Raw genomic sequence first — 23,502 nt, 5'->3', positions numbered from 1 at the left:
ATCCATGAAATCTTAATTAAAACCAGGCCATTTACTCAGCTTCTGCCAAATCTTTTGATTATTTTTTTCCAGAAATATATGACTTCTGTAAGACAGAAACCCGAGAAATGACAATACATCTTTTTTTTTTTTTTTACTATTTAAACACGACATGTAATACAGTATGTAATGTTAACATTTATTTTGAAGCTAACTTGCATGTTTTTAGCTTTTTTTAGAGGGCCGACGAGAGCTCAAATGTTACTTCCAATCTTAAGTGTAAATAGAAGTACATTCACCACTTAATCAATTAAAAAAAGCATAGCATGACCAATCCTGAAGTCCAAGCCCTTAGAAATAGTACATTTCAGCACCACGCAAAATAAACTTAATTTAAAATACATCAAATCAACATGAGGGATGAAAATACAATATATATTTAGTATGAAGATCTATCAATAAACATCAACTGTGAAGACATCTTAAATGTTTTTTCTATTGGCCCAATGAGGGATTTTATTTCTGATCACAGATTTAGATAGAACAACATCGATCACATCAATTTGAGCTTGTAATATAACATAAGGGATGCAGTTTATACAAATAGCACCCTTCAACTTCCAATAACACATATTTAAGTCAGTGTAAAGTCAAATTTTTAATGTTTATAGTGCACATTGTTGTTTTTTAGGTGAGCAATTAATTTGTGCAGGTTAGCATACTGAAGAGCTACAATATTCTTAACCACGCCCCTTTTACAATTACATTGCTTCAACGGAATGACATGCAAAAAGAAGCTCTGCCCCCTAATCAATATTCCATTTAAGTTTGGAGTACATCGACATACTGAAATAAAAGTCTTAGCAAATCTAGTTCATTTCTTTAAAAAAAAATCATCAAATCAGCTTGAGACATCATAAACATTGTTTTTATTATTCACATACTGTACATTATATGTAGTGCTCAACATACACCTCTTTGAAAATGTATATTTTTGTTTCTCAGTGAATATAGGCAATGTATTTTGATGCATTTGAACAAATCAGATTTATTAAAGATATATATTTATTAAAATAATATTTTTGTCTCCGAATATCTTAAGAAATAGAACAATGATACAATTAAATGCATGTGAAATATTGGGAAAAAATTGCAACACAATTTTTTAATTGTTTTGCTTCACTTAAAATTTGCTCTTTTCATTTTTTTGTCAGATATTTTTCTCAATTACTAGTTTAAGTTATTTACTAGTTTGTTAAGTTTGCTAAGTTATTTTGTTAGATTAGCTCCAGATTTGGCTTCAGTGTTGACTGATCTAATGTGTATGGAGAAATATAATATTGTAAAGCTTTCTATAGAAATTATTCATTTAAATGAGAGATTTATGTGAGGTGTACTTATACATGTTGAGCACTGTACAATATGTAGGCAAATTCAAAAGCATTTAGCCTGAAGTCAGTTTGCGAACTTTCAGTTTATTTTTTGGTCCACTGAGGGACATGAGCTTTAAAAATGTCTAAATAACTTAGCACTGTTTCCTTTCACAATAAAAATACATTAAAATTTGAGATGACAGTACATCATAAACTATACATTTTGTTACTTTTCAAAGTGGATATACACTCTATGGCCACTTTATAAGGTACACCTGTCCAACAACTTGTTAATGCAAATTTCTAATCAGCCAATCACATGGCAGCAACTTAAATGCATTTAGGCATATGGACATGGTCAAGACGATCTGCTGCAGCTCAAAGCTAGCATCAGAATGGGGAAGAAAGATGATCTAAGTAACTGTAAACGTGGCATGGTTGTTGGTGCCAGACGGGCTGGTCTGAGTATTTCAGAAACTGCTGATCTACTGGGATTTTCATGCACAACCATCTCTAGCCTTTACAGAGAATAGTCCAAAAAAGAGAAAATATTCAGGGAGCGGCCTTGTTGATCCCAGAGGTCAGAGGAGAATGGCCAGACTGGTTCCAGCTGATAGAATAGCAACAGTAACTCAAAAACCACTTGTTACAACCGAGGAATGCAGAAGAGCATCTCTGAACACACAACACTCCAACCGTGAGGCTGATTGGCTACAGCAGCAGAAGAACACAGCAGGGCGCCACTCCTGTCAGCTAAGAACAGAAAACCGAGGCTATAATTCGCACCAAAATTGGACAATGGAAGATTGGAAAAACATTGCCTGGTCTGTTGAGTCTCGATTTGTGCTGCAACATTCGGATGGTTGGCTCGAAATTTGGCATCAGCAACATGAAAGCATGGACCCATCCTGCCTTGTATCAATGGTTCAGGCTGGTGATGGTCGTGTAATGGTGTGGGGGATGATTTCTTGGCACATTTAGGGCCCATTAGTACCAATTGAGCATTGTGTCAACGCCACAACCTACCTGAGTATTGTTGCTGACCATGTCCATCCCTTTATGACCACAGTGTACCCATCTTCTGATGTCTACTTCCAGTAGGATAATACTCCATATTATAAAGCGTGAATCATCTCAGACTGGTTTCTTGAACATGGCAATGAGTTCACTATACTCAAATGGCCTCCACAGTCACCAGACTCAATCCAATAGAGCACCTTTGGGATGTGGTGGAACAGGAGATTCGCATCATGGATGTGCAGCCGACAAATCTGCAGAAACTCTGTGATGCTACCTTGTCAATGTGGACCAAAATCTCTAAGGAATATTTCCAGTGTCTTGATGAATCTATGCCACGAAGGATTAAGGCAGTTCGAAAGGCACAAGGGGGTCCAACCAGATACTAGTAAGGTGTACCTAATAAAGTGGCCGGTGACTCTATAAGGTATTTTGTCCTTTTTGTAAGCATTTAGTTTTAAACCAACTTATACATTTTCTAAATTTACCAATACATTCATTGTGTGATTTTGTTCTAATGAAATAACTAAAAATATGGCAAGTCCTGAAATCAAAAAATCATACACATGGCATGCTTAAATAATTAAAAATACACAAATATGTGCTGATGGAAAAGTTTATTTTAGGTCAACAGATTAATTAGGGACATACTGTAATTGTTGAACTACACTAGAGATAGACAGAAATGCTCAAGTTTCTCTGTACAACATTTTGGGTGCAATTTAGCAAAATGATGGCTGAAAATGTAACTTTTATACTTCCTAAACAACAGCTGTATAACCACAAAAAAAGGGCCAGTTTAGACATTGCAAGCTGCCATGGGTTGTATGTTATGGCTACTGACAAGCTTTTATTACCTTACTGCACAACCATTTCATTCCCTTCCAGGGGCAACATGTTCACACTTCAGCTCATATAAAACGGAAAAATATGTCCAATTAAAGGCTGTGATTTACTTCTAGAATTGCTTTGATGCTGTGAAAATCACTGCCATATTTTAGTTCAGACCTGCAGACTATGAATGTTAGAAAAACATTATGGAGGATAAGTATGCTGTTGAAGTTCTGCTCTTTAATGATGTTAGGACAGTCCTAAAATACACCATGGCATGTACACAAATTTATACGTCCCGGTCGAAGGGTTATAACAATAAGTGCTTGAGAGTCAATGAGAGGTTTTCATGTTTGTTGTTGAGATTCTAGGAGACTTTTTTTGCTTGTTGTAAATCAGTATTTATCCATGAAATGGCGTGGTGGGAGTTTTGTTTAGGGTTTAAAAAAGATGTCGGTTTGGAAAAACCCTCTTTTCTTATTGTTTGATAGCATTTGCACATAGCCGTTTCGTTAAGAGCAATAGTTTTGATCTCTGTAATAACACCTCACAGCCCAGCATTTAATAACTTGCTCACTTTCATTAACTTTCATGTATACTGCATAATTGACTGAAATGTCTAATAAATAAGGCATATAAAATATGAAACACTTTAGGAGCATTGGAATCATTGGTTGAATTCTGTGTGTATCATTCTTTAATGGTCCACCTGGAAACAAAGCTGTTGTCCAAGTTGTGATGAGAACTCCCCTCATAAAAGAAGACAGCATGTTTACATCTGTGACACTGAGCCATTATACTGACCAGCTATTCTGATCAACTGTTCTGAGCACATCTATTGTGATTGAATGATTCATTTATCACATGCTGGTCTGTTATTTATAAAAGCCTGGTTGTTGGGATTTTTTCTCAGAATTATGAGAGGTTAGGGTCGGGACATACCAGGCCAACAGCCGGCTGTTCTGCTTCTTTGATCAGCTCCGTCCAGCTAGTTGGTTGGCCAATTTCTGGGGCTCCTTGTTGGCTCGTTGTGTTCCTTGTTGACATAAATGGTAAACGTATCCCTTAATTCCGGTTGGCTGATTGGAATGATGTTCGTGGATCAACACAGATGCTGATCCAGGAACATATTCTACTTGATGAAATCAGGTTAGGGGTACTGTCCGACTCCTCGCTTGCTCATTGTGTTTCTCGTTGGCTCGATTCAGCATGTCGAATCTGCGTCAGACTGAAGAGCGCGCTCTGACTGGTTAATCAGCACATAAGCAGAGTGTGAGTGTGACATAGTGAAGTGACGTAGCAATTAAAGAATTCAAGTTAAAAAGGAACACAAATGGCCGGCTGTAATTCCTCAGATATTTGCAATTATTAGATTATCAGATGTATTTGCAGGGGTGTGACACTCTATTAGTGGTGAGTGACAATTACCCAGGGTTTATGGAAAACCTGAAAAAGTGATGGAATATTGACATGGCATTTTCCAGGCTTTGGAAAAATTTTGGAAAAGTCATGGAAATTATATTTACATTAGTCATTTGGCAGACGTTTTTGTCCAAAGCGACTTCAGCTGCAGTCCTACTAGAGCTTGTGCTTGCAAAATTCTGTCGTACGGCGCTGGGAAAAGTTATGGTATTAAACAATATGATTAGACGTTAATAAAAGTGAGCGATTGCTCCATATTTAAAATTTCTTATTTTAAATTATCTTCTATTGGTCTTACACAATCACCTGACGTGATGTCGCAGGTAAAAATTCACGCAGTAAAATGCGAAACTTGTTGCACGCCCTTGCGTTTCTGGTCTGCCGCATTCGTGTGACTATGAATGGAAGTCTATGGAGAGAAAAGTGCAGTGTGATCACGGCTTTACTTTAGAAGTAGTTTTACCTACTATTAATAGTTTAACAAACTATAAACATCATCTATAATTAGTCTGACAAATATTTGTAAACAGGAATGGAGGTTAGTTGTTTTTACTTTATTTCTTGGCCAAACACATGGTCTCACATAATTAGTGCAGTGTAAGCATCATCTATTTTACATAGATATAAAAATAAATTGACCCTAAAGAGATTGTTAAGAGTTGTATGATATGCTGTAATCAATTTTAACTGTTTATTGTTTTTTTTTTATAATTTATCGTGTATATGTAGACATTACATGAAACATTAGGTCATGAAAATTGACTTGAAAGTCCTGGAAAAGTCATAGAAATCACCATAATGAACCATGATAACTGTGATAAAGGTACTGAATGCTGCTTCGTTTACGCTTTACATGTCAGAAGTTCTGGTCGCCCATTGCGAACAAGAAATTTTGAACATTTCAGTTGGCTGCCATGCGTTTGCTTTTTGGTCCAGACGCAAACCAATGGGAACCCAACACAGTTGGGTTTTCATCTGCACTTTTATTGGTGTCGACGGCAGTTTTAAAAATCAGAGTTAAAAAATTGCAAGATATAAACTCGCAATTGAAATAAAAAGTTGCAATTGTGAGTCAAAGTTAGAACTGTGAGATATAAACCTGTAATTCTGAAAAAAGGTCCAGATTATGAGATTAACATTTGTAATTGCGAGCCATAAAGTTAGAATTAGGAGATATAGACTTGCAATTCTGCGAAAAAAGTCAGAATTTTGAGATAAAAACACACAATTGTGGGTCAAGGTTAGAATTGCGAGATAAACTCCCCAAATGTGGGAAAGAATTCAGAATTCTGCCATTAAGTGAAGTTTGTTTATAAACTAATTTCGAGAGGATCACGTGCTTATGATTTATCACGGCCGGTCTCGTATTAGCTAATCATTATCTTCCAATCATATGAGCCCTAAGCTACTATAAAGAACCACAGTTTTCAGTCCACGTTATCTTCATTTGGAAGAAACCCCCCTTCCTCCCCAATTCTCCTCCTTGACATTGATTGGGCGGCACGGTGGCCCAGTGGTTAGCACTGAGAGCCTCACAGCAAGAACACCACGGGCCTAGTTTCGCCTAGCCGGTGGGAGTTTCTGTGAGGAGTTCGTATGTTCTCCCCGTGTTCGCGTGGGTTTTCCCCGCGCTCTCCAGTTTCCTCCCACCATCTAAACACATACATCACGCTTAAGAACCAAGCACGCTTTAGCCCCCTTCTCAGATGTTCCCTTAGCTATCGCAGTCGGGGAGTTCTGAGATCCACCGAGCTCAGGCTCCCCTCTAGTTCTGCGAACGGGGGGGAGCCCCGGGCTCGAGGATCCCTTGAGCTCGGGGCTGTCTCCCGGGACAGCATGCCAAACAAGCTTTGATAGATCATTAGCTAAGTGTGAACTCTTGAAAATATTAAAAGAATTGCAAAATATAAACTCACAAGCCTGAAAAAAAGTCAGAATTCTGAGATAAATAGTCCCAATTGTGAGTTAGAACTGTGAGTTAAAAACCTGCAATTCTGAGAAAAAGGTTAGAATTCTGAGATAAATATTTTTAATTGTAAATTATAAAATTGTAATTCTGATAAAAAAAGTATGAATTTTGAGATAAAAAGACTCAATTGTGAGTCAAATTAGAATTGTGAGATAATCTCCCAGTTGTGGGGGAAAGAAATTATAATTCTGTGATTAAAAAGTCAAAATTTAGTCAGAAAGTCAGAATTGCGAGATATACACAATTTTAGGAAAAAAGTCAGAATTCTAAGATATAAACTCACAATTCTGAGAATAAAAAACTGTGACATAAAAAACTGCAATTCACAGAAAAAAGGTCAGAGTTCTGAGATTAAAACATTGCAATTATCAGATATAAAGTTATAATTGGCAGATATAAACTCACAATTCTAAAAAAAAAGTCACAGTTGTGAGTTATAAGCTACAAGTTTATGTATATGTTTTTTTTTACATAGTGTTTTCTTATGGAGAGGCGGGGGACAACGGTGTATCCCTTCAGATTACTGGAGCTGCTAGACTGCAGACTGTCTGAATGGTCAATGAAAAGATTGGGCAAAGCTTTAGCCACAAGCTACCTGACCACACTCTGTCTGGACTACACACTGTAAGTGGACATCTGATTGTGTACCCCATTCTTAATCTAAGCCTTATCTTCAGGACTGCTTAAAAAAATTACAGGCAGGTGTGTTTGATTAGGAATGACATTAACAGAGAACAGAGGCCCACGGTTCCCTGGTGTACAGTATATTAAGTTTTACACTGTCTGGCCCGGTGGCTCTCAGCCACATTCCTGGAATCTCCCCCCAGCACTGCACATTTAGCATGCCTCCATTGTCTGACACCCACTTCAGGTCTTGTAGACTGTACTAATGAGGTGATGACCTGAGTCAGGTGTGTTGGATTACGGGGATGTTGTAAAATGTGCAGTGTTGGTGCGGCTCCAGGCCATGTTGTATAAACTTTGTATAAACATGCAATTTGAGGGATCCAATCATGAGTTGTCAGCCGAGATGCATTACTACTTCCACCCTTTTCCCCCTCATGTGTTGAATTGCATCTCTTGTGAATATTCGCATTTCATCAAGACTATCCATTGTTGTTTTTTGTCACACTCTACATCACTTTCACAAGTGAGCTTAGTGAGGATCATGAGTTTTACTGAATAAACAAACCCTTACATGGTTTATGAGCAGGGCCAGCCAGTATCAGTGGACATTTTTTGCCATTTCTGGACAGAATTTGAAATGATTTTCGATTTTGACAGTAAAGTGAGTAAAAACTCCCCAAAATATTAATTAAAATAATAATACCTTTAATTTTTATTTAAGGTTTACAGTCCAAATCCAATTAGAACCACCCGTTTGGTTAGCAAAGTAAGTCATTTAATATATATTATTAAAAGACAGAAAATATTACTTTACAATCGACATTATGCTGTACATAAACCATCCAAACATTTGCATTTTATTCAATATTATTACTGAAATTAGAAGAGCAACTTAATAAAAATGTATTTACACACATTTACATATTGTAAGTAAATAAATAGACTTAATGATGAGCTACACTGTAAAAAATATCATATTTTGTGATTCATGTTTTTAAATTTAGTTTTTGGCTTTTATGGGACCTTAATCTTTCTTCCAACAACTTGTATCCTCAAAAAGTTTTAAAAAGTTACTTTTATGAACTTTGTTAATAGTTTAAAGGGATATATTGTCTGGGTTGGCGTTGTATATTATGGTACAAACAGTTTGTAATAAACTGCCAGTGCATCTTCTGTTATTTTACAGACTTATTTCTCTAAATATTATTTCTTATACATTTATATGATTTCAAACTACTAAAATGTCAGTAAATTTCACTTTATTAAAAATTGCCTGAGCAGAGATAACGGTCTCATAATGCATTTCACAACCCTAAATAAACGAAAAACACTTGTGAATCCCAAAACAATAAACTACACTACCTGACAAAAGGTCTTTAAGTTTTAGAAACATCATTTGATATCAGAAGTGGCTCATATGAATGACTAGCCTGATCTCACGAGAAAACGTAAGTATTTTACGTTTAGGCAGTTTAGTGGCTAATTCGTCCTAATTCGTACGAGTTCAGTCCTATAAAATGATATGATTTTAAAAAGGAGGCATGGCACCTAACCCCACCCCTAAACCCAACCGTCAATGGGGGATGAGCAAATCGTACTAAAATGTATGAATTAGATCATATGAATTAGCCACTAAATGAAAAAGTTACGAATTTGCCGTGAGATTGCGTTGGAATGACAAATGCCTCTAGATTACGATTATTTTATCAAAATAAAATATGATCATGCCTTGATTTTTAATCATTTAATTAGGACAGTAAGGTCTGACTTTCCTTAGACAAAAGTCTAGAATATAAAAAATATAAAGTCATGCTGCAGTGGAAAAATAATTAATATTGTGTATGACTCCCATGAGCTTGGAGGACTGCATCCAAACATCTCTGCAATAACGTATTAATAAAGTCATCTGGAATGGCAAAGAAAGCGTTCTTGCAGGACACCCAGAGTTCATCAAGATTCTTTGGATTCATCTTTAATGCCTCCTCCATCATACTCTAGACATTCTCAATAAAGTTATTGTCTGGTGACTGAGTAGGCCAATCCTGGAGCACTCGTTGCTTTTAAGAACTTAAACGTGGAGGCTGAAGTATGAGCGCCATTCTGCTGAAAAATTTGCTTCTAGTTGAACACTTGGAAAAGTGGCAGAAGTTAGATTTTTCTAATGAATCATCTGTTAAACTGCATCCCAATCATCACAAATACTGCAGAAGACTTATTAAAACCTGCATGGACCCAAGATTCTCACAGAAATCAGTCAAGTTTGGTGAAGGAAGAATCATGGTTTGAAGTTACATTCAATATGGGGCTGTGCGAGAGATCTGCAGAGTGAATGGCAACATCAACAGCCTGAGATATCAAGGCATTTGTGCTGCCCATTACATTACAAACCACAGGAGAGGGCAAATTCTTCAGCAGGATAGCACTCCTTCTCATACTTCAGCCTCCACATCAAAGTCCCTGAAAGCAAAGAAGGTCAAGGTGCTCCAGGATTGGCCAGCCTAGTTGCCAGAAATGAACATTATTGAGTCTGGGGTACGATGAAGGAGTAGACATTGAAGATGAATCTTGAGTCCTGCAAGAACGCTTTCTTTGCCATTCCAGATGACTTTATATCATTACAGAGATGTATGGATGCAGTCCACCAAGCTCATGGGAGTCATACACAATAATAATCCTTCTTCCACTGACTTTATATTTAATACTGTACGTTATACAAGAATTTTAAGCAAAGTCAGACCTTACTGTCCTAATTAAATAATTCAAAATTAAGGCCTGATCATATTTTATTTTGATATAATAAGCATAATGTGGAGTCCTTTGCCTTTTTATATAAGCCACTTCTGTTACCAAATGATCAACAAGAAGTCAAGTTATTACTTGTTATTTCTAAAACTTGGATAGGCGACCAGACTTGTGTCAGGTAATGTAGTCCTTGCATTTATTTCTTGCATTTGTGTCCCATATTACTAAACACAAAAGCATGTTCTGTGTGAGTACAATACCATGCTACTGTTTGAGGTAAAAATCATTTCACTGCTTCAGGCTTACATTTTTTCATCCATTTAAATCGTTTTTAATTCACCCTTAGTGTGTTTTCAAAGGATTTAATAATGACCTCTACACTCTGTCTGTCTGTTTCTCTCTCAGTGTGGGACAAGAAGGGTTGAAAGGTTTGCTGAGTGGAGGTTTGGGATCCGGACAAATATGTTCCCTGAGTTTGTGTTATTGTGGTTTGGGTTCATGGAGCGGAACTCTGCTTGCTTCACTCCTCACCAACGGTCCTGTGAGGTAGGGATTGTTATGACCGCCGGTGCTTATGTTTCCCATTAACCTATGAGTCTCTGCTCTGACTCCCGGGATCTGTCAGCTTCTGCAGAAACATTTCATCACATATTAATTCACAAACGTGTGCTTTAGCTGATGACTGCTTACAGCTGCTTATGTGTCTTAATGGGCCACGCGGTTCAAGAGAAAAAGGGAGTGGATCCTCACAAAATGAAGCTATTTTGACAATCCAGTAGATCATCTGCACACATTCAACTGTGGCAGACATCGGTGCATAGAGCACGCAGCACTCAGTCTGCCAGAGATTGTCCACACATACCAAGAATTCTAACAATGCCTCGCTCCTGCCATATTAAGGTGATAGTTCACCCTGAAAATGAATATTTACCCACCATTTACTCATCCTCAAGTGGATCCAAACCTTTATGAGATTTTTCTTCTGTTGATCACAAAAGAAGAAGCTTGCAGATGTCCATTATAGGAAAATATCATCTTTGAAAGTCAGTGTATACCAGTTTCAAACATTCTTCAGAAAAACTTTTTTCGTGGCAAACAGAAGAAGGAAATTCAACCAGGTTTGGATCAACAGGAGGCTGAGAAAATGACAACAAAATTTTAATTTATATGTTAACAGCATCATCTCAGAAAAAATGTGGATTTTCTTTATGTTGCTCTTATGTTGCTGATCTACACTCAAATATCATCCTAGTTTTATATTTTTGACTTTTATGTGTTTGGAAAGTTAGAAAGAGAGACAGAAAAAAGAGTCAAATGGGATAGAGAAAAAACAATAAGTTCAATAAATCACTAGCTGACATTAAATTACCAAAATTTACTTAAATTTAAATTTCTGTAATTCAACCTCTGTTATTTTACAGTAAATTTCTGTAATTTAACGACCGTTATTTTACGGTAAACTATAAAAATATGTTTTTTTACAGTGTAATTTTAACATCTTATGATGTATTGTGCCTGCTGGATAGCAATCGATGATTGGCTCCTTTGCTAGGAGGTGTACCTTCCTTCACTAGAGCGGTTATATTGACTGTTACATTCAGAATTATACAAGTGACACATCATATGTATACTATAGGCTTTGGTGAAGCCCAATTCCATTTCCATTAATTCCACTAGGGGTGTCTTCTCTTTTGGTTGGAGTCATAGTGATAAGTGGAAGTGCCTGATTGTTTTTTAAACAGAGATTTTTGATGACCACACAACAAATGAAGGAGTACAGTTGAAGTCAGAATTATTAGCTCCCCTGCATTATTAGCCGCCCTGTTAATTTTTTTCCCCCAATTTCTGTTTATTGGAGAGAACATTTTTTTAACACAATTCTAAACATAATAGTTTTAATAACTAATTTCCAATAACTAATTTATTTTATCTTTGCCATAATGACAGTAAATAATATTTGATTAGATATTTTTCAAGACACTTCTATACAGCTTAAAGTGACATTTAAATGCTTAACTAGGTTAATTAGGTTAACTAGGCAGGTTAGGGTAATTAGGGAAGTTATTGTATAATGATGCTTTGTTCTATAGACAGTCTAAACAAAATATAGCTTAAAGGGGCTAATTATTTTGTCCTTAAAATGGTGTTAAAAAAATTATAAACGGCTTTTATTCTAGCCGAAACAAAACAAATAACACTTTCTTCAGAAGAAAAAATATTATCAGACATATTGTAAAAATAACCATGCCCTGTTAAACATTATTTGGGAAATATATAAAAAAAAAAAATCAAAGGGGGGCTAATAATTCTGACTTCAACTGTAGGAAAATTCTAGCAAAATGTAAGTGTATTTTAAGTTTTTCATACAAGCTCTACCTCTGTATTTTGTGTTTTTCATACAAGCTCTACCTCTGCGGCCCACCTAGGAAGATAAAATTTTAATTTCACTTTACGAGCGTCCATATTTTCTAAACACAGTTGGATGACTCGCATAAAAAAAAAAAAAGATCTTGTTATATTTCCCAAAAAGATTATTATAGTTTGTTTCTAATTCGGATCAAAACTGCCTTACGGATAAATGTCTAGTTTAGTATAAATGGACCTGGCCATCCATACAGGCAGGCCTTAGAAACAGAAGAAATAGAAAAATTCATTGTACATACAGAAACTGTCAACTTGCAACATTATTATTACTACATTTCTAGGGAAGGCAGTGGACGAAAATGAAGAACCGAGGGTGGGTGTATATGAGTTGTTCTGGTTGTTCCCAAAATGGCATGGGCCATTAGAATCGTCCTAACTTTCCCCCCCTATCGGCCCCCTGATGATGTTATATGATGTTTGACTGTGGATTTATCCACTTTGTATCCTTAAAATTAAAGCCACTATCCAACACCATTATACATCATGGAAGAGCTTGAGAGTAAGTACAGACTTGAGAGTAGGTAAATTATGTAGTTATTTTTATTTTGGGGTGAACTATTCCTTGAAGACACCAAGAAACTTTAAAACTGAAGTAATTTGACATCATGCGTCATTTTATCATTGCAATGAGTATGAGCTGGTTTTGCTTTGTTCTGTTTTCCACCATCATTAGGTAATGACATCACCTTCACCTGTCTCCGTTTAGTTTCATAGTCTTCCGTCCATTTATGTTCTCTTTTGTGTTCTGTTCTCGGATAGTTTATCTTAACTGCTTTGAAGTTTTAATGACAAGAGCTGTTCTGTTGGGTTAAATTGAACTTGTCTTTTGAGCTCTTCATCATCTTTTGTGTTCCTTTTCTAAAAAGACAGTAAATATTAGTTAATTGATTAAAATCAACAGTGAGGAAAAACAGATTTTTTACAGTTAATATTCAAGAGTTCACACTTAACTGATGATTGATTATAAAGCTTGTTTGGCATGCTGTCCCAGGAGAGAGCTCATATGAGCTCATAAGATCCTCGAGCCCAGGGCGTCCTCCTGTTTGCGAGGCGAGAGGGGAGTTTGAGCTCAGGTAGAACTCAAGAACTCCCCAGCTGTAGTAGCTAATGAACAGATAGTGATTGCTTTTAAAGAGATAACTACTTACTAGGAGCATGTATGTGGTGCAGATTTGGATTAGTCAAATAAATTAAGTTGCATGTTTTTGGATGGTGGGAGGAAGCCAGGAAAAACCCACGTGAGCATGGGGAGAACGTGTAAACGTTCTTGTTGTGAGGCAGCAGTGCTAGGCACTGGGCCACCGTGCCACCCATCTAAGAAAGAAGGAGGAGTAGGAATGGAAGGGGGAATTCTTCAAAACGAAGATGGCTGTTATGTGGAACTTCGGGTATTTACAGAGGCTTAGGAATCGACTGATTGATGAATAATAAATTGAATAATGCGGGACCGGCTGTGAGCAATCATAAGCATGTGATCCTCTCGAAATTAGTTTATAAATAAACGTCACAAAGTTCAAAAATACAACTCAAGTTTGGTTCAATAAAATAATTACGACCTGTGATTGGATTACGACTGCAGTTTTAATGCATTATTTAGGCCTTAACTTATAAATTAATCTCATTAAAAGCTTTTGTAGTTTGTATTGTGTTTAGTTAAACTAAGTAAGGTTAATTATTGGAGCCTTGTTATAGAGAGTTTACTTACAATAACTCTATAAATAATTACAGTATTTTTACTCATTATTTCAGCACAGATCACATTCAGTCAATTATTCATTCATTTATCTTCCACTTCATTTCTATTTTAGAGGTCGCCACAGCAAAATAAATTCTGGTATATGTTTTACACAGTGGATGCCCTTTTAGCCGCAACGCAGTACTGGGAAACACCCATACACTCTCATTCACACACACAAAATGAAATCAAATCAAATCACTTTTATTGTCACATGATCAGCAGCTCGTGTGTTATGATTAGTAAAAAGCATAGGTGCTGGCTCCAGACAGTACAAAATATAGATAGTGCAAATACAAAGACAGTGCAAAATACAGACAGTGCAAATGCAACGACAGTGCAAAGCTGGGACTCAAACCAGCAACCTTCTTGCTGTGAGGCGACAGTTCTTACCACTGAGCCACCGTGCTACCACATCTACTGTAAATACAATGTGAATATTGTTAAAGAATACTTTAAAAGTAAGAAAATAAGACATTATTAATCATTGTATTTTGAAGTGCCCACAATATCAATATTGTGCTGCTCATTACACTATATTGACATATGTCTACTGGACATCGGCCAGGACAGCTTTTTTCTTCTGAAATGTTCAGAATGTCTGGACATGAAAGTTATCAGGGTTCCAGTCTTACAAAAAAGTAACATCAAGACATGGCTAAAGGCCCCGGTAAACTTCAAACTAAATCTAAAAAGAACTGAAATAATGTAATTTTGAACAAAATCCAGCCAAAAGAAAGTCCTTTTTGAATTAGTTTCAGCAGTTCGAAACTGCTCACCAAAGCAATCCTTTAGGGGGAACTGCATTTTGAGTGGAAAGACACGTCCTCCTGTGCAGATGCACACTGTTTTCCGTATTTTGTGATGTTTTTTTCTTACCTTATTTATGCTTTTGAATTGCATTATGGGATCTTGATCTATCCTCCAAAAACTTCCTAAAACATTTAATAGTTTAAAGTGATATATCGTCTGGGTAGGGGTAAATTACAGTACAAAAACCTGGTAATAAGCTGCCAGTACATTCTCTGTTATTTTACAGACTTAATTGTCTATATATTATATGAAATGTTAATTTAAAAAAAAAAATATTTTAAATGTCAATAAAAGTTATTTTGTTAAACTGTGGAGTGAACAGAGCAGAAATATTCATTCATTCCATCATTCATTCATTTTCTTTTCAGCTTAGTCCCTTTATTAATCTGGAGTCGCCACAGCGGAATGAACCACCAACTTATCCAGCAAATGTTTTACACAGCAGATGCCCTTCCAGCTGCAACCCATCACTGGGAAATCCATACTCATTCACACACATACTGTACAATACGGACAATTTAGCCAAGGGATAACCAAACCTATTCCTGGAGGTACGGTGTCCTGCAGATTTTAGCTCCAACCCTAATCAAACACACCTGAACAAGCTAATCAAGGTCCTATGAGGTATAATTGAAACATCCAGGCAGGTGTGTTGAGGCAAGTTGGAGCTACACCCTGCAGGGACACTGGCCCTCCAGAACCGAGATTGGACCTATCCAATTCACCCATATCACATGTCTTTTTTGGACTTGTGGGGGATTCCGGAGCCCAGAGGAAACCTATGCAAACACAGGGAGACCATTCAAACTCCACACAGAAATGCCAACTGGTCTAGCCAGGGCTCGAACCAGCGACCTTCTTGCTGTGAGGCGATTGTGCTACCCACTGCGCCACCATGCTGCCCAGAGCAAAGATAAATCTCAATAAATAGAAAAAAAAAAAACACTTGAGAATCACAAAATATGTAATGTAATGTATTTATGTAGCCCATTTATCGTGTATGGCCATACCCCCACAGCGCTACAATCATGAGGGGAAGTCTCTTCACACCACCACCAATGTGCAGAATCCACTTGGATGATGCGACGGCAGCCACAGGACAACCGCGCCAGTGTGCTCACCACACACCAGCTATTCATCAGGGCATCAGGGTTACACTCCTACTCTTTACGAGAAGTGCACGGGGTGGAACCAGTTAATTAACAGATATTTTTTTGCACGGCTCTCGTTTAAGTCTCCTTTCATCCATTTGGTGTGTTCATGTGTAGCGTTTGGTCCAGACACAATCTAATATGAGTGGACAACACAGTTGGGTTTCTTTGGTGCTAGTTGTTTGGCGTCAGCTTGGTGCTTCTTGGCTCTATTAGGTGTACTTCATTAGCATGCTGATTCCTGTATTTCATTAGCATGCTTTGTTTAGATTTGTCTCCAACTTTATGTATCACAAATAAAGAGCAACACCCCAGCAGGCACAGGACGTCAACATGCCGTCAGACTGATGTTGTGCCTTAACGTCATGGGACGTTGCGTTTTAATTCAGACATTGCAGACTTTCCAACCCAACCTAATAACAACAAAATATCAAAGTCAAATGATGTTACGGCTTGATGTTGTGTGAATGTTAAGACTATGACGTATGTCAGACATTTCAACATTTTGGTTGCCATACCTGACAAATAAGCGTCAATATTTGATGTCAATATGACTTTGGTTTATGATGTTGGCTCGACTTTCCAACACAACCTTATATCAAGAAAATATCAACGTAATTTAATGTTGTTATTGGACGTCAAAATAACATTGTCTTTAGACACTGATGACCTAAATCTAACATAATATTAACATCTTATGACATTGTGTGTCTGCTGGGACTGCACTAGTTAGACTTCTCTCTAGGACTTCGCTCAAGACTTCTCTTTCCCTAGACTTTCCCTAGACTTCTTGTTAGACTCATCGTCAGACTTCGTGACTGAAGCAATAGTAACGAGTTCATAACAATACCAAGGCAGGAGGGTCACTTATTATATCCATCCATTCTATGATTACACTGTACTGTAGCACCATGGGGTGCACCTTTCTGAGAACAAACCACTCATAAATCAGCATGTTCCAAAGAAGTAACAATAATAAATCAGATCTTTTCAAGGGAAATACCTATAAAAACCACAGGTTCCAGAGAATAAAATGCACTGCACAAGATTTTTTTTCACTCTTTCATCATGAAAACTGCATGGAATATCAACAAATTTGGATTTTATAAATCGAGAATGAAAACAAGATCAAGCATATTTAAGGCTTTTATAGCTCAAGAAACACTTTTTATCACAATATAAAGCTTTAACGTTTTTATTAATGCCTCTTTAAAAATGGACGCAGGGATTTTTGCTTGGCCTTTAATACTGACTTGGACTATCTTCAGTTGAAGGAAACGGTATTCATAACGAGACACTATTAAAGCATCTTAATACAGTCATAACTGCAAATCAACACAATCTAGACTTTTGTCATCTATACTAATGAACAGAAGATTGGCTTGTTGTCTATGTGCACTGAATGCAACTATGGCTCATTGGAAATATGTGATTCTGCCTACAATTTTGAGAATTTGAAAAACGTACTTAAACATACTCGACCGGTCAAAAGTTTGGGGTCAGGTTTTTTTTTTTTTCTCCATGCTTTTTTTTTTTTTAAGAAAATTATTCTGTTCATCAAGACGTCATTTATTGAATGTAAAAAAAAATAAAATTGTTAAATATTTATTACAATTTTAAATAACTGCATGTAAAAACTCTATGTAGTTTCTAATAAAATTATACTATTAGCATTAATAATAATAATACTACTAAAAATAATAATAATAAAGGGGCGACTGTGGGTTGCACAATCGCCTTACAGCAAGAAGATTGCTGGTTCGAGCCCCCGACTGGGTCAGTTTGCATTTCTGTGTGGAGTTTGCATGTTCTCCCTATGTTATCGTGGGTTTCCTCCGGGTGCTCCGGTTTCCAAAAACATGCGCTACAGGTGAAATGGTAAGCTAAACTGTCCATAGTATATGTTTGTTAATAAGTGTGAATGGATGTTTCCCAGTCATGGGTTGCAGCTGGAAGGGCATTCGCTGCATATGCTGGAAAAGTTGGAGGTTCATTCCGCTGTGGCGACCCCTGATTAATAAAGCCAAATAGAAAATTAATAATAATGATAATAATAATAATAATAATGTAATGAATATGGCTGATTACCATTCTTCCGCCCACCGCCCACCGCATGACTCCATTACATACCTCTTAAGTTTCATGCCAGTAATCTGGTTTGCTTTGTAATGCAGTGATCTATTGCATGTGTTTGTGTGTGCATTGAAGAGCTGCTGGGTGCAGTATAACAGCTGACAGGTCTGGAACACTGATGCTGTATTTCACCATCTAATCTGACTGAAGACACGAAATTAGGAGAATGTTTTTTCTCGCACTTGAACCGCATCTGGCTTTAACACACACCTTTAAAATCAAAGTTGTGGATCACAAAAACACTCCCTAAGCCACTCAAAACAATATTGACAACCATTTTCTGATCAGGATTAAGCAGCTGTAAATGCTGTAAACGGATGTTCTCAGCATCATACTGGAAGACTCCGCTCGCAATGGCGCAGCGAAGAAAAAGGTCTATGGAAATTATTTAAACGTCAAACTCACTAACTGAATGCATTGACTGTGTGTGTGTTTTTAATAAATCAGTTATTTTCCTTGTTATTCATGCACTCACTAGACAATCTTTACCTTTAGGGAGCTTTACATCAATGGAAATGATCTGCAGTGTGAGGGTGCCATTGAGCTGCTGAGACCAGTGGCTGAAAACAGCCAAAAACTGGCAGAGATCCAAAATAGCACCACATCCATCAAAGGTAGGTGTGTGAGTTTGTCTACTTACATTTAATTCATTCTAACAAAGCTGCATAATTCCACAAGGGATGAGGACTTGCTTTACAATAAAAAGTCAAGATAAGACTTAAGATAAACCCTTAAAGATTTTTTGTTTTTCTAAACCCAGTACAACCTCAGAGTTCTGTATGGTATATAGTCCTGTTTGGGTGGGATGCATCATACTTCACAGTGCACGCAGTGTTTATTGTTATGCAGTGGAATGTGTCAAGACTAAATTACTAAAATAATCACTCCATCATTATTTTCCCAACACCTACGAGGTTACGTTGAAGGTTATGTTTGTGCGAAGTGATGTCACTCACACATATTTCCTCCATTCAGACGAGACAGAGGCGATTTCCCAAAGGAACAATATTACATCCTCCAGGCGAAAGAAAGCAAAGAAAAAAGGTACTTCTAATGTGCTGTACTGCCGAATAGTTTATTTTTTCCTCTGGTGACCACTTCATACCGCCTTAAAAAAAGAATAACAGTAATAAAATAGATGTGTCACACACAGTTTTTACATGTTATAAGCATAAGAGCTCCTATGGGCTGTTGGTTTTGCTAAGGCAAATCCTTCACAAGAGCATTACTGCAACTTAGCACTCTTGTTACAGAAACTTGATAACACAGCACATCCACAGGGAAAATGGGGAGGAAATTACTGTATAGGACACATACTAAAACATAGTTACATATAGGCAGATATGCACATGTATATAATACATTTCTTTAATCACAGGAACTTATTTTTGTGGCTTTTGGCATGTAAAAAGGAACAGAGTATTAGTAACAGCAATGAAGTGGTGCCATTTATGTCTTACTTTTGATTTAATTCAATCTTTCTCAAACAATGTGGGAACTGAAGAGGTTTGTGAGATGATGCGAAGCCTATTATATTAAAAGGGTTGGTCCAGAGTGTATTTTTAAGGCTTGGTTGTGTTTATAAAATGCAAAGCAATGTATGCTCATGCTTCACATGTAAAAAAAATCCCTTTGTTGTTTCATATATCTTTCTTTTGATTATATAGCTACTCAGCTAACATGAAAACGGATGTCATATTTCCTAGTTCCTCCAAAAGCTCACCCTTAACAGGCTCTGATTGGTCAGCTAACATGTGCTGTGATTTGCGGATCAGCTCCACGTCACCAAGAAGCCTCACTGTAGCTCTGCTGTGTGAATACTGTCAATCAGTGTAGCTGTTAGCCGTATTAGTTTGAGCCTGAATCAGACACAAGCTGAAGAGAACACAACTAAACCTCATTCCTGCAGTTTAAAATAACATCTGACAAGTGTCTTTCATATAGTCGGGTTATAAGCATGGGTAAGCAAAATTAAATGTTCACATATCTTTTGCGAGATTGTTTTTTGAGATAAAGAACACACGGAAAGCAGACACATAGAGAGACACTGAAGATTGTGGGTGTTTACAGGGGTGTGACGAATAAATGTGTATTCCATTAGCTAAATTTTAGCTTTATTGTTAGCGGTGCCAAACAGCATTTCCTGTTGTTTACATCCTTGTTTATGTCCTCACTACAACATACCATTGATGTTAGAAACTGTGCATGTGATAGATCAATATTAATAAATAAAAACACTCTCAGGCTGTGGCTCACAGTCCACGCTTCGTCTAATATGGTTGGAGCTGCTCCTTCTTTGAGGAGTTATTAGCCGAATCCAGCACTGAACTGGGAGAGATTCTAGAAGCTGTCCTTTGTCAAATGCTAGAGCTATATCTTTTATATAATTCTCTGGAACTTAATTAAAATTTAACTGTAAGCACTTCTCTCCTTGTGTTGTGTCCTTTGGAAGCTGAAATACAGAAACAGAAGTAGCTCTGTGAAAATAGCAGCGTTTGAATGGCATTTTAGCTTTCTCTGCTATAACATTACAGCACCTCTGGCCACACCCCTTTGATGCAATACAGATTTTATACAAATTAGTTGATTAGTTGCCTAGACTAAATGTAACATGAAAATAAACAAATACAAGGGTTGCTATTGTTAATAATTATTAAATTCATCTATATTATGATATTAAAAATAATATTGGTATCGCTTATAAAATCACAATTATTAATTCAAAAGCAACATTTTTTGTTAGTTGTGCTGCATTTTTATGAATAGCAGAGAGTTGTTTTGTACCTTATACAGCAGATGTAATTCACAAACACCTGATTGTAACCTAAAAAAAATTATTTACAGTAATAAATCTTTAAATTCTGTATTAGCAATTTACATTTAACCCAGGCTCATTCTGATTATGTACCCCTATATACATTTCTGGAGAGAGCAAAATACATCTCAGGGGTAACGTTTGTTTTTTAGTTTTTGTTTTCACAAATCCACCAGAGGCTGATGTGTACACTTTTTAAGATCTCAAATTTCTCTCGCGAGAGCCATTCATGCCTGCTGTTCTCACGTAAATCCACCAGAGGCTGCTTTCGGCTGACTGACTTACTGACTGACCAACTGATCAACCCCCGTCATCTCGGTCAACTTTACTCTGCGTCTCAAGTCCACAACGTATATGTCGAGCTACTGGACAAACTGGTAACAGCAGGAAAGCCGTCCATACAGAGGTAATCGCTCAACTAAACAACAAAAGGAAAAGTGTAATACCAACCTGTAGCGTTCGTTTTACAGATAAAATGCAGCCATATGTAGCTCTGCCTACATAATTCTCCATCTCCAGAAATGTATATAGGGCTATGTTTTCAGAATGAGCCAATGTTGTTTATATTTCACTCCATCAGTCATAGAGGTCTTGAACTAAGAACATCAACTATTTACATTTTTGGGCGAACTATTTCATTAGGTACTGTAGTGAAGTTGAAATACTATAGTTAATGTCCATCCACCATGTTCTTGTTGAATAAGAGGAGGCATAGAATCCTCTGAGATGAGCCTCAGCTGTAAATGTTATGTTGTTGTGCTAGGCAAGAAGACAAAGAAGAAAAGTGAAAAATCAAAAAGCGGACCTGATAGCTCGGGCGGCCCACGGCTAGAGAAGCTGCACATGTTCGATAACTCCATTGACAACTCAGGAACAGAAGGACCAAGTCAGCTAGCCCAGTTCCTAGAGCTCCTTTGCATGTGAGTGCCCATAACTATAAACATACTGTTCATTCATTCATTCATTCATTCATTTTCTTTTCGGCTTAGTCCCTTTACTAATCTGGGGTCGTCACAGCGGAATGAACCTCTAACTTATTCAGCACATGTTTTACGCAACGGATGCCCTTCCAGCTGCAACCCATCTCTGGAAAACATCCATACACACACATTCACACTCATACACTGCGAACAATTTAGCCCAGTGGTTCTCAAAGAGGGGTCGCGGGACAATGAAGGAGGGTCGCCTGGTGATTTCCAAGATTCTATTTATTTTTTATTAAACCATAAGAATTAACATATTCCACCAGAGCACCCGGAGGAAACCCACGCAAACGCGGGGAGAACATGCAAACTCCACACAGAAACGTCAACTGGCCCACAGAGGCTAGAACCAGCGACCTTCTTGCTGTGAGGCGACAGCACCACCTACTGCGCCACTGCGTCGCCTGAACATACTGTTGTATATTGTAAAAAAAATGCTTTGTTTATTGACAGCTGGAATCGTGGCCAAGAGAGCTCAAAGTTAATAAAACACATGCAAATATACAAAGAAGAAAGATGCTGAGAAAAGATCTTCAGCGATTTGACAACACACAGGGATGCAAATTCTCACAACACATGAAAATACAGGAAAGCACAGCAAATAGTGCAGACAATACAGTAGAAATAGGGGACCCCAAAAAGTGACAAACCTACGTTTGTGGGACGTTTGTGGGGGTGGGGTTGATGTGAGGACAAAAAAATTATTTTAGTAATTATTATTTTATTTGACTATTTTAGTATGCACAAATAAACACCGTATTCTCCATAGACCCTCTTCTGAGCCACTTCTTCAAACATTTTCAGTTTTTCAGTTCACTTTAGTCCTGTGGCTTTGCCTCATTTTGAAAAAAGGGCTGTGAACTCAAACAATTAATGAGAAATTTAATAAATAATACAAATAATTTTAGCTAACTTCCGGCCACAGCTGTATGTGATCCACAGCTGATTAAAAATGGATGATAACAGTGTGACGCAGTGGCGCAGTAGGTAGTGCTGTCACCTCACAGCAAAAAGGTCAATGTTTTGAGCCTCGGCTGGGTCAATTGGCATTTCTATGTGGAGTTTGCATGTTCTCCCTTCGTTCACGTGGGTTTCCTCCGGGTTTCCGGTTTCCCCAACTGTCCAAAGACATGCAGTACAGGTGAATTGGGTAAGCTAAATTGTCCGTAGTGTCTGAGTGTGAATGAGTGTGTATGGATGTTTCCAGAGATGGGTTACCGCTGGAAGGGCATCCGCTGCGTAAAACATGTGCTGGATAAGTCGGCGGTTCATTCTGCTGTGGCGACCCCGGATTAATAAAGGGATTAAGCCGAAAAGAAAATGAATAGATGGATGATAATGGCCTTCTGAGCCTACTAGTGGGTGCAGAAGACCCTACTGGCCACATATCAGTTGATAACCACTGAAAATGCCCATTCAATCGAGTGATAACATTCGAATCGGCTGGAATTCGGCACTTTTCTGACAATATTCAAAATAGATATGTTT

The 23,502-nt window shown here is 37.4% G+C and overlaps 1 protein-coding gene across 3 annotated transcripts in view; it reads left to right on the top strand.

The window, feature by feature from the left end:
• Window positions 1-23,502, top strand: part of LOC101886500 (uncharacterized) — a 49,953-nt gene that overhangs the window by 10,143 nt on the left and 16,308 nt on the right. The window contains exons 3-7 of one of the 3 annotated variants that reach the window (XM_021467870.3): window positions 7,067-7,215; window positions 10,366-10,506; window positions 18,712-18,830; window positions 19,192-19,260; window positions 21,795-21,951. In XM_021467870.3, coding sequence (XP_021323545.2) covers window positions 7,067-7,215; window positions 10,366-10,506; window positions 18,712-18,830; window positions 19,192-19,260; window positions 21,795-21,951 — 635 coding nt within the window. Of the gene's footprint in view, window positions 1-7,066; window positions 7,216-10,365; window positions 10,507-18,711; window positions 18,831-19,191; window positions 19,261-19,883; window positions 20,633-21,794; window positions 21,952-23,502 lie in introns of those variants that run through there. The other 2 variants (XM_073930045.1, XM_073930044.1) reach the window with 2 other exon arrangements.

This window comes from Danio rerio, chromosome 18 (genome assembly GCF_049306965.1).
Source record: "Danio rerio strain Tuebingen ecotype United States chromosome 18, GRCz12tu, whole genome shotgun sequence".
Lineage (NCBI taxonomy): Eukaryota > Metazoa > Chordata > Actinopteri > Cypriniformes > Danionidae > Danio > Danio rerio.
The sequence above is the reverse complement of the archived record's forward strand: the minus strand, read 5'-3'. Positions and strand labels throughout refer to the sequence as shown.